This window comes from Ornithodoros turicata, chromosome 2, assembly GCF_037126465.1.
Source record: "Ornithodoros turicata isolate Travis chromosome 2, ASM3712646v1, whole genome shotgun sequence".
Classification (NCBI taxonomy): Eukaryota; Metazoa; Arthropoda; class Arachnida; order Ixodida; family Argasidae; genus Ornithodoros; species Ornithodoros turicata.
Window position 1 is genome coordinate 27,726,454 of NC_088202.1, and position 12,678 is coordinate 27,739,131.

General features: G+C 42.0%; 1 protein-coding gene across 1 annotated transcript; it reads right to left on the reverse strand.

The window, feature by feature from the left end:
* Positions 1-2,372: 2,372 nt before the first annotated feature.
* LOC135384451 (uncharacterized) lies at positions 2,373-3,309 on the reverse strand. Its single transcript, XM_064613652.1, has 3 exons — positions 3,138-3,309; positions 2,916-3,075; positions 2,373-2,769 (listed from the first exon to the last, which is right to left on the reverse strand). The coding sequence occupies exons 1-3, from the start codon at positions 3,307-3,309 to the stop codon at positions 2,373-2,375; spliced, it is 729 nt and encodes a 242-aa protein (XP_064469722.1).
* Positions 3,310-12,678: the final 9,369 nt, after the last annotated feature.

A 12,678-nucleotide genomic window follows, 5' to 3' on the forward strand; every position in this document is an offset into this window, starting at 1 on the left:
TAATTTTCAGTGCCCATCAGAAGACGACTGGAGAGCCATCGCCAGTGATTTCTGGATAAGATGGCAGTTTCTTAATTGCCTTGGTGCTGTTGATGGCAAGCACGTCCAAATCTTTGCACCACAGAAGTCTGGAAGCATGTACTGTAACTACAAGGTGTGGTTAATTTGAATCATCCATCATGTTACATGTTTTTGGGCAATACCAAAATAGATGTAATATGAAAGTAATTTAAATTATGTAACTAAATGGGCTGTTTACAGGGAACGTTCTCCATTGTGCTAATGGCGATAGCTGATAGCCGTTATCGGTTTATCTGTGTTGATGTGGGGGCTCAAGGAAGACACTGCGACAGCACGGTGTTCAATGCCTCCCCCATGGGACAGTGTTTGGAAGCTGGAGCGCTCCATCTTCCTGATGTGGCAAGGTTGCCCCTGTCAAACACAGTCGCACCATATGTGTTTTTGTGTGATGAGGCGTTCCAGTTGCGCCCAGACTTTCTGCGCCCATTTCCAGGACGAGGCCTCACAGATAAAAGGCGTGTCTATAACTACAGGCTCAGCCGTGCCAGGTTAGTGCATTCATTCTTTCAATATGGGTTGCAAAAATAAAAGCATAGTCTTAGTGGAATAACAAGGAATGTGAAAACATGCATCAGGTAACCATAAAAATACATTCGGCTCTACATAACATGTCGTCTTTGACATTTCCACCTTGTATTCCATTTCCCCTCAACAACCTGTGGGTAACATGATGAAAACTGCAGCAGTATGGCTTAGTTCAACATCAACTAATAAAGTTAGACAATAATTATTACGACATCAAATAAAACATGTAGATTATAGCAGAAATGGGGTAGTTTCTCGACAAAAGGAACTTCTTACAAGTTATTTGAACTAATAACATACCTAATTTATAGCCAATTTACCTAATAACATAACTAGTAACTAAGTTACCTAAGTAAGTAACTAATTTGACGAAGATACTAGTTATGAAAATGAACTTGAAGTTAGGTACAAGTTACTTGCTACCTAAATACAGTTTTTAGTTTTTCACATTTCTATAATTAATCCAGGTCTTAATTTCAAAATTGACAGACGTTTTATCAAAATTGTACTGGTATTTAATATAATGAAAGAAACATACTTTTATATACTTCTGCAAGGTTTCATTTAATGATTTTGATTTTGTAATAAAATTATTGAAGCACAAAGCATGCATCAGAATTTTAGATTCTATGGGTTGTTGTCCTCTGTGCACATTTCATAGAACCGTGCAAAATGTAGTATATAAATACACTGCTTATTTCTATCATGAACATCACCTGAGTCTTCTTGTATACAGCCAGAACACAATTTGTAGCACTCTACATGCAACAACAAGGGAGTGGAGGTAGCAGTGCCGTGCACGGATGAACCCAGGCCGCTCATGACTGTCGTATCAGTAGAGGGAGAGGATGCAGCTTGCATTATTTGTAAATCAGAATTGAACAAAAGAAACTTGCCTCGTGTTACCTTCACAAAGTTACATAAAAAAGGAACGAGATCCTCAAGAAGTCACTGATGCTCAAATGCATGTCTTCAATTAAAAGTTATGAAAAAAGTAACTTAGTTCCAGTAACAAGTTACCCCAACACAGGATTATAGGGTTCAGCAAGCTTGTTTTAAGTGCCAGTGGGAGCAATACACATACTAATGAGACTGTTCTTCCTCACAGACGTTGCTTTGAAAACGCTTTTGGAATACTGGCCTCAAGATGGAGACTCCTCCTAAGCCCCATGAAGTTGAAACCGGACAATGCGGTGAAAGCTGTGAAGGCGTGCTGCGTGTTGCACAATTTCATGATAGTGAAATGCCAGTATCCCCACGACGCAGGTGATGTTCCTGACAAGCTCGGCAACATCAGGGAAGGAATGTGGCACAAGGAGAGGGAGATGCAGTGCGTGATGCGTTCAAAGACTATTTCTTTGAACAGGGAGCTGTCAGCTTGCAGTGGAAGCAAGCGGGAGTGGCACAGCCACTGCCGTAATTCAGAAAGTTCAAAATAAACACATCTCTGGAACACAAAGACTCGCCACATTCCTGAATAACGTAGACATCTTTTTATTGCACTGTAAGGCTCAATCATATTGTTCAATAATATGAAAGTCACGGTCTCTCGAACGATATCCACAAGTACTGACAATGTGCAAAAGTAGTGGGTTCTGGCTACTATGCATTAAGTTCAAACCCCTACAAGTAGCTAGGAGTTAGATTCACTGGTACCACACCAGTAGTGGGAGTCGTGTTAGAGATCGCAACTAATAAAGCTGTACTGATGTTGCCATTAAAAATACTAAACTACTAAATACTAAAATAAAAACTAAACTAAAATACTAAAGGTAACTTCGAATGACCTGCATAATTTCTATCCTCATGTCCATAAGTTTGTCTTGATCACATCTTCGCATTGGCACACAGAGCGATAAAGCAAAATATTCATGATCGTCAGTTTCTTTTTCTAGGCGCCTGTCAACTTTTGCAATCTCCTCGTCCACACTGTTTCCGTCCTTTCCCTGTGCTGGTTTCTTCTTTTTCTTTGGAGGAGGTTCATGAGGCCGTACAGGAGTATCGTCCACGTCTATGTGTGCCACTGTGTCAGTGTCCTCATACATTCCCAGTAGAATGTCTTGCGCTGTCTCGAGTTCTCCTAAACTTCTAATAGTTGTCTCATGCTGTGAAGGGCTTGGTAGTAGCACATTATCTTGAGGAGTGCTCACATTTCCGGAGGTTCTGGCGAAAGAAGGATCACATGAGGAAATTGAAGACTTTCTTTTGCTACTTGGCTAGATGAAGGAAGCGCCGGCGGAACAATAATACAAGAAGATAACGATACACGGTACATTATTGTTAGCTGCAGAAGTTGCATATGTACTTACTCTCCTACGGCTATTACAGCCTTCAAAAACATGAGCCTATCAACAAATGGCCACTTAATTAGCACTTCCGCAGCGCTTCCGCTGCGCACCGCACGTTTTTTCCTGAAGTTGCGAGCAAAGGTATCGCGAAGGTTCTTCCACCTAACCTGCACTTGCTCAACTGCAGTGAAATTGAACGCAGTTAGTGAAATGGCGTCTACACTTGGCGTAGCGAGCACTTACCGCTCCAAGTCACTCCGAGAACCGCTAGACTCTCAGCGATCTCCTCCCACAGTCTCTGCTTCATCTGGCCGTTCTTGTATTCCTTACACGGAAGATCCCAAAGAGGGGTGCGTGCATGTACTTCCTCGATAATACATTCGTTAATATCACTCGACAAGATCTTCGACGCCATGACTGCAGCAATGACCGGGTCCAACTAACCTTGTCCGCACGGTTCACACCGTCCACACTTCCAAAAATAGGCGCCTTATGACGTCACTACCGCTGTGTCCTCATTGGTGTTTAGCGCTCTCTCTTCCGGTAAAGCGCGGTCGGCCGCGACAGATATCTAGCAGAGTCGGTCGCTTGCGACGTCGCGCAGGAAACAAAGAGAGCGGCATCGCTGGCCCTTGGCGCGACAAGACATACGTCGCGCGACGCGAAGATCGCGCTAGTTGTCGCTGCATGTGGTTCACCCTTAAGCCGTTGCGAATACGTATATGACTTTGGAACTGTGATAGAAGGGGTATCGATCGTTGTAAAGGGCTCTGCCGCCGCATGTTCCGTATTTTGCGGTAGCCTCTGTTACAATCCCAGTAGAATGGTATAGTACAGGTTGTTGATAACAAGTGTGGCAACATGATACAAGGGGTCTCGCCCGTTTTGAAGTGATATGCTGCATCGTTTTCCGGTATTTGCGGTCGCCTGTGTTATGATCTCGGTTGAATGGCATAGTATAAGTTGCTGATAATAATTCTTTCGCAGCATGGCACGAGGGGTTTTGCTCGTTTAAGGGGGTTTTGCTGAGACATTTTCCGAATTTGGCGATCGCCTGTCTTATAATATAACCCCTCCAGAATAGCATGGTACAAGCCACTGATGACTTTCTTTCGCTCCATCATATCACTGTTGCCCGTTTTAAAAGGCTTTGCTGCCGCCGTATCCAAATTTTGCGGCCCCCATTTGCACAACCCCAGTAGAAAGGCATATCATAAGCCGTCATGAATATGCCTTACCATGATACAAGGGCTTCGTGCGTTTTACAGGACTCTGCTGCTGCCTTTTCCAAATTTTGTGGTCGCTTCTGTTGCAGCCCCAGTAGAAAAACATCATAAGCCGTTGATAATATCTGTTTGCAACCATGATTAAAGAGGTTTCGCCCGTCCTAAAGGGCTCTGCTGCAGTCCTTACGGGTTTTGCGGTCGCCTCCGTTACAATCCCAGTGGAAAGGGCAATAGCATAAGCTGTCACGAATATGCCCTCGGCATCGTGATACAAAGTGTTTCGCCCGTTTAAAAGGGCTCTGCTGGCGCCTTTTCCAAATTTGCACAGTTAAAATCCTACTACAAGGGTCTATAGAATAAGTTGTTGTAATTGCTTCGCTATGCAGAACACATCACTGTCTCTTTGTGGTGTATTCCTTGGATGCCCCTGCCGTCATCGGGGTTGCAGGAAGGTTACTTTTTTTTTACTTTTCGCAAAGAACCTTGCAAGTGATGCAATGTTTCAGAACAGGACTGTGGGTCATTTCATCCAGGTAGACGTGTCAGCGAAGCATGGACTTCTCTGTGTGTGCTGCACTTCGAGAAAAATCCCGTACGGAAATTCCGGAATCCGGAACGAATCAGGTTATCTGAATCAGATGTGATTCCGGTCTGACTCCAAAATTGTGCGGGAATGTCGATCAGGATTTATTCAGGAATGGCACATCACGAATCAATCGGAGTAGTATAATTATGTTGGCAGGGAGACCGGATGAGAGTACGTTCTATAGGTGTCTGGTCTGAACCCCACAGCGTCTGGGCCACCGTAGCGTATTTTTTCACGCGCCCGGCGGGCGGCGCTCGGGTGGAGGGTTGTCCGCGCGCTTTCCGGCGGTGGGAGTGCTGGTGCGCGCTTACCCTCGCACATTTTTCAGCCAGGGCTGACTTCACTTGCGTATTTTTTCCGCGCCCGGCGGGCGGCGCGAGGGTGGAGGGTTGTCGGTGCGCTTATCGGCGGAGGGAGGGCTGCATGCGCGCTTACCCTCGCACATTTTTAAGCCTGGGCCGACTTCTTTCGCCATTTTTCCATCTGTGCCGACTTCAATCCCAAATGTTTTCATGCTACAACAGGTGTGCAGTAGGCGGTTTGCATGCAAGCGTAGACATGCAAAGGATAGCCATACACAAAAGTACAAGTGAAAATATGTTTATTAAAGTCAATAATGTCGGGAATTATGTTATGACTCTGTGTGAATGAGAAAAACCAAGCCGAAGAAACACAATACGATACACGTAACAAAGGTTATACTTATTACACGTATGATGATATAGACCACTTTGCGCGCGTGACGTCACGCCTTGCGGCGGCGCTGCAGTGAGCAGATCGTCTGCCTGGTGTGGGCAAAACAGCAATCAATTGGAGTGATTGGAGTGATCGTTTTCCCGCAAAATGGGCATGCCGCAAAAGTGTATCTTTCGGGTACGCAACACGATTGGGAAAGGGTGGCGAAATCACTTTTAATCAGTTTCAGTGCAACGTAGAACGAAGAAACTGTTTGATTGTGAATCGTTTTTCTGTGTGGATCGTTTTGATCAGAAAGATCCCCTGACATCGCTTTTGTGAGATTCCCTCACGATAACTGTGTATAAATAAACGACGCTAAAATGAATCGGTGCAAGGTAGCAAATTAGCGCTGTTCTCAGAAACGTCCCGCTCAAACAGCTCGCCTAAGGTGAAGTAATTGTGTGCTTCCAGTGACTTGTTCGCTTGCACAGTATCAGGAGTGAACTGGCTCGGCGAAGTATTAGATAAACTACAATGCGATTGTGGTTGGCGGCGTTTTGTGGCTGGGCTGTCCAGTTGTCGATGTGCCGCGCAAAGGGATCGTCATGTTGCATACCGTTCATAGACAACTTCGTCTTGTACCACCAATTGTCTTATTCCTTCAGAGCTCGTTATTTCGGGTATTGTGCAAAGAGACATTCGAGAGCGGTGTAGCAGTTCAACATAGCCGATGTCGCACTTGCGGAAAGCATTCGCACGGCTGCGTTCAGCGTGGTTTGCCCACACCAACCCCGCGCATGCGCAGATGGCGCTTCTTGTTTGTAAACAGTGAAGTGGTCTATAGCATTGAAGGGGTATCACACATCATACACAATATTTTTTGTTAATGGTAATCACACAAGTTTTTAATTCGTCAGAACTAAAATGGAAGATATTTTTAATCAATGTGATTACAATCAAAATTACAAGTTTTATTATAAAAAGTCTCACGATATTATACGTGAGCACCATAGTGGAGTTTTAATTACAAAGTCCTGATAGATGTACGTAACTTCAAGCACAACAGCTAATATTCCAATGTGGCACAATTGATTAGATCCTTATGAAGTGATCGGTGGATTGGCGGAGGGCCTTCGTTTACCGTCGGGCATTTTGCAACCTGGGCCAACTTTTCTCGCGATTTTTTTTCCAGCGCGGTGGGTGGTGCGCGGGTGTGGGGCTGTCCGGGAGCTTACCAGCGGTCCGAAGGGTTGGGCGTGCCCTTATCGTTGTGTATTTTTCACCCTGGGCCGACTTCTCTGGCGATTTTTTCGTCTAGGCTGACTTCGTTCGCAATGTTTTCAGGTGGTGTGTGAGTGATGTACATGCAAGTAGGTACATGCGGGTGAGGGGCTGTCCGAGCGCCTACCAGCGAGCCGGAGGGCTGCGCGTGCCCTTATTGTTCTGTATTTTTCACCAGGGCCGACTTCTTTGGCGATTTTTCCGCATGGGCCAACTTCGTTCGCAATTTTTTCAGGCGCCGCATGAGTGGTTTACATGCAAGTAGGGACATGAACACTGCCATCCCAGCCAAGCGATGATACCGTCACACCTGGGCTGACTGCTTTGGCAATTTTTCCGCCTTGGCTGACTTCTTTCATAATTTTTTCGCTACAACAGCGGTGCGGTAGGGGGTTTACACGCAAGTAGGGGCATGCATACTGACAACACCTGGGCCGAATTCATTCACATTTTTTCACTCTGGGCCGACTTCATTCGTATTTTTTTCCGTTACAGCAGCTGCGTGGTGGATGGTTTACATGGAAGTAGGAACACGCACACCGGCCCACCTACGTGAGGCCGACAACGGCAAGCCCTATCACCATCACCACCACCACCACCACCACCACCGGCAACCCCACCAAGCGATGGTGCCGTCACACCTGGGCTGACGTCATTCACGATTTTCGGCCTTGGCCGACATCATTCGTAATTTTTTCCCACTACAACAACTGCGCGGTGGACGATTTACATGCGAGCATAGTTATACAAAGGATAGCCATACACAAAAGTACAAGATGAAATATATTAAAGCCAATAATGGCAGGAATTAGGTTGTGATTCTGCATGAAGAAAAACTAAAAAAAAGAAAGCAGAAGAAACGCAATACACATAATAAATAATCTGGGAAGCTAAGTTGAATATTCCAACACGACACAATCAATTTCTTATGACGTGAATAGCACACATGCAAGGAAATAACGAGAAACACGATCATCAGCTAACAGAAAGCCAAACCCATGCATCATCCAAACAAGAGATACGTACAGGAAAATAATTGAAAAAGCAATGTATCAAAACCAGAAACATTACGACTTTAATGCAGCGATTAGCACAGAGCTATCGCTGAATAGCAGAGAAACACTTTGAACGGCGCATCATCCACACGTAAACGATAAAGAAATAATGAACGGCAAGGAAATAATGAAAAACATGATCAACAGCTAATAGACAGCCAAAACAATGCACCATCCAAACAAGACATACGTACAGGAAAATAATTGAAAAAGCAATGTATCAAAACGAGAAACATTACGACTTTAATGCAGCGATTAGCACAGAGCTATCGCTGAATAGCAGAGAAACACTTTGAACGGCGCATCATCCACACGTAAACGATAAAGAAATAATGAACGGCAAGGAAATAATGAAAAACATGATCAACAGCTAATAGAGAGCCAAAACAATGCACCATCCAACACGTGAACAAGAGGTACACAAAGGAAAAATAATTGAAAAAACAATCTATCAAAACGATAAACGTGCACGCACTTAACACTGAATAGCAGAGAAGCACTCTAAGGGGCTTATCTGCCAACGTGTAAACAACAGACACATGCAGGAAAATAATATCGAAACAAACTATCAAACAAGAAACATTACAAATTTAATAAATTGAAATGGAAATAATCCATCTTTTGAGCTATCATAGAATGATCCTTGGGACCTAATCTAGTCGAACAATATCCTATACTATCCTATACTATCAACATTACATTGACAGAGGTATCCAACACGTAGTCAACCAAGCCAGCTATCTTTGCTACTTGAGCCTGATGGGGTCACTCTCCCTCTCCCTCTATACAGCCCAGAGCGAAGAAACCGCACGTCCTTTGTCAATCTATGGGGTGGGGACTTTGTCTCTCTATTTCACATTCTTTCCTCGAAAGGGGAATATTCTTAGGACTGGTCAAGTTTGCACAGAGGCGAATTTTTTTTATTGATCAACTATCGCAAATAGATGATAGTATTATTCGATTCTCAAGAACACAATAAGAATTCTATCAAAACAAACAGTAGCAAGCAAAAAATCTACGAACAGACATCAATATCACCGCAAACTGGCTTTAGACAAACATTATCTAAGAAAGCGAGAAATATTATGTGATGTTCAGTGGAAACAATACTCAATCAATACGAGAAACATTGCAAATTGTATTTCAGACTATCAATCACGAACAGACACAACTAATAAATCATACGCACATAATTCCCAACTCACAAAGTATCAATCGAGTGAACATCTGGAGCAAAGAGAGAAAGTCAAGTTTATTAAATGACAGAAACAATACTCTTTCAAGAAAAAAAAAACACGGGAATCAAATTTAATTACATCATTTTTATGATAACTTTACAGCAATCATTTCTACACGCAGAAGCTACAAACAAACAACACATCTGAAATTTAATGTAAAAGTTTTCTACAGAGGAAATCAACAGACACAACTCAGAAATACCTTCCGAACTCATAGAATATTTTTATTAATATCAATCGAGTGATCATCTGAAACAAAGTCAAAGCAGTAATTAATTCAGGCAAACATTTTATAAGCAAGCAGCGCGAATACACAAAAGAAACTTGTCTTTTTCGTTCAGGACCCACTAGTGGATTCGAAAGGAGAGGGAAGCTGCTAACTATACAATTCCCATACATTTTCGTCAAGGTTCCGCCCTCAGGGAGTAGGGGAATTCTCCGGTGGTCTTGGTACACAATATAGTTGGAGGCCATAAACTCGCCCCCACCCAAGTCAAGATAGGGAGAGGCGAACTCTAGCGCGGTCTTGTACATAGAATCATTGAAAGCACACGTTTTTCCTTACACATCGCATCTTTTTCTAAACCATTTACCATAATTCTCACAGCGAGATATTACTAATATTCTAAACCTGATAACATAATAAATTTTTGATCAATAAAATGAGCACAGATATGATTTAATTGGCGTGTTGCCGAAACGCATTCGACGACGCGGGTGACCATTTCTTCGAATTTTAAGTACATTTCGTTCGAAAAATATTCGTAACTTTTAATAACCACGACATAGAGAATTCACATTACGTTATAGTGTATATAAAAAATATCAATCCATTTGATGAAATTCTCTGTCGTCATGAAAGAGTTCTTAAAACCTTCGCGTGTCAAAGTGAGCCAGCTAAAGCTTGGGTATTGTGAAATTACAGTTTCTACAGCTCAGTTCGTAAATTGCGGCACCCGTTCAAATTTTAATTAAACACTTACTGATGTGTGATAGTCTCCACTGCTCCGGAATGAGATCTGATAAATTTTATCAATTAATGCACAAACAAATATATTGTATACAATGTGTGACTATATAGATAGCTTTGTAATCTATATCTTAAAAACAATTGTGAGAAACAGTGTGCAGTTTCGACTGCAAAAATTTGAACAAGAAAATTATATTTGGTGTGGAGTTTGCGTTTTGTCTTATTATGAGCTAAAATCTTCTAAAATTAAACTATGCCCTTTCCATTTGTAGTGTCTCATATGCTATGGCATTATGAATAGGCTGATAATTTTTCAGTACGGCTAATGAAAACCTCAAGTACATTTTGTGAATTGGATCTATGTTTATGTGTGATCTGTGCTGCTTTGGTTAAGTTTGCAAAATGAATATTTACTCATTATAGTTACATATCTTCCATTGTGTTTATGCATAGTATTCATCTTCATTGTATAGTGGTTATACATTTCTGATGGCATGTGATTCGATTCTCCCAAAAATCTGATTGCATTTGTGTGCCGCGTGTTACGATGATTAGAATTGTGGACTCCGCCTGCGCGTCATGCTTGCAAAATCCATCACTTGCATCGCCTCATTTGATAATTGATTACTTTCAACATATATTGCCAACTGTCCAATCGTTTGAGAAATATATATACTCTGCAATTTAATTCATAAAATAAGCTTTCGCAATATATTAGTGATCCTTTTTTGTAAACAAAGGTTGATGTAACATGCTTCTAAATTTCAATTAGCGATTCTTCTTCTACAATTCTATCCTTCGGACGTCGGTGATGTATAGAGTGTTGTCGTGTAAAAACTGATTGTCAGCGCTGATTCCATGCTAGGATCCTTGTACGTTGTGTGGAATAAATGTCTACGTAGCAGTCATCAATCTAGCTATACTAATAAGCTGTTTTCGTTGCGATGTGTAGAATACATTACATTGATGACGAATATTACATTTATTATTTCAGTTATAGACTTCTTTATTTCGATAAATTACAGTTCTCTTCCAAACTCTGAATTTTTGGTTTGTTGTCTTGATTGATGAATTCCGAAGACATCAAATAGTTTAATCTTATTATTGGGCGCTTGAATCCAGCCTTGATTAACGCAGGCGATATGTTGTCGCCGTGATTGTATTGCTCCAGCAACTTGCACTTTGTTGCGATGAACTTGCACAGTCTCTTATTGATGTTCTTTGTATGAAGATTCTTGAATGGCGTACAAGACAGTATTAGATGAAAATCGTCCGGCGGTGCACCGCAATTGATATGTTTGTTGAGTTTCAATAAGTGATGATACATCAGACCTCGTACGACAATATTGAACGTCTGCTGATTCGACATCATTGCAAGAACTGGTAGAAGAAGAAAATTATGTAGACGCTCTAGTGGAACATATCACGTGATAAGCTTTTTTTAATGTACCTTCCATTTCAACTCTTAGGTGTAATTTCAACAAATCCGTAATGAATCGTGCGATATAGATTTATTGTATATGATAATTTGATCTGATTGCTTTCTTGACTAATGCAATGCCCATTGGAATGATTACAATTACATCTGATCTCGTGTATTTCAATTCTTCGTTAGCAAACCTCAAAAACTCCACCATCAATCCCAGCGGCCCTTCCGATGTCGACGTGCAAATACTTTTATAAGTATTGTAGATTCGGCATACAAGCTCTTGCACCTTCAATTCTGTAATTTGACCCATATCTCCGAATACGTGTCTAAGACGTATTGAAATGCTGTGATAATAGAATCATTTCGCTGCTCATCTTTTTCGAAGCAGCTTTTTACCATGTCCTCCCATGACCTATGGTAACGAGAACAAAATCCGTCCATCTCTTCGCTGAAGCTTCCTTGTTCTGTTTTCTAGTGCGCGTCTACACTTAATTAAATCATATCTGTGCTCATTTTATTGATTAAAAATTTATTATGTTATGAGGTTTAGAATATTAATAATATCTCGCTGTGAGAGCTTTGGAAAATGGCTTAGAAAAAGATGCGATGTGTAAGGAAAAACATGTGCTTTCAATGATTCTATCTACAAGACGCGCTAGAGTCTGCCTCTCCCTATCTTGACTTGGGTGGGGGCGAGTTTATGGCCTCCAACTATATTGTGTACCAAGACCGCCGGAGAATTCCCCTACTCCTTGAGGGCGGAACCTTGACTAAAATGTATGGGAATTGTATGGTTAGCAGCTTCCCAGTGAACACCGACTGTTGGTGGAACGTAGAATATACGTTGTGTAATGTTGACTAACGTTGAACAATGTTGAATGTAGGATGATAACATTGAACCAACGCTGTTTCAACTGTACCTGGTCAATGGTAGATTGTGAACGTAAAGAAAACCGTTGATTTTTCATGAAAGGATCAACTGTAGTTATACGCTGCAAATAGTTGCGTTGGTTCTACATTGTACCTTCAACAAATTGTCAACCTTTATCACGAATGGAAACCCGTTGCTTCCTCATTGCGCACCCTATTGTTTCGCACTGTATTTTATTTTTACGTTCCATTGTGCCGTTCACGTGCTGTGATTCCGTCGTTGTGTGGGATGTTAGTATACAGTGATGTCACATCCAGCGTGGCTAGTATTGTGTCCCTACCAAATGTACGAGTGTTGTTTATATCTCTGATTATTCTGAGGAGGTGGGGTGTGTCTTGTACATGCGATGACAGTGTTGTCGGAATATGGTTTAAATAGTGGTCCAGGAAT

Excerpts from the sequence above, each read along its gene's own strand:
- LOC135384451 (XM_064613652.1), bottom strand. The coding sequence starts at position 3,309 with ATGGCGTCGAAGATCTTGTCGAGTGATATTAACGAATGTATTATCGAG. Across the intron at positions 3,076-3,137 it reads TCTCGGAGTGACTTGGAGCG|TTGAGCAAGTGCAGGTTAGG; the intron begins GTAAGTGCTCGC and ends ATTTCACTGCAG. Across the intron at positions 2,770-2,915 it reads GCTGTAATAGCCGTAGGAGA|AACCTCCGGAAATGTGAGCA; the intron begins GTAAGTACATAT and ends TTCTTTCGCCAG.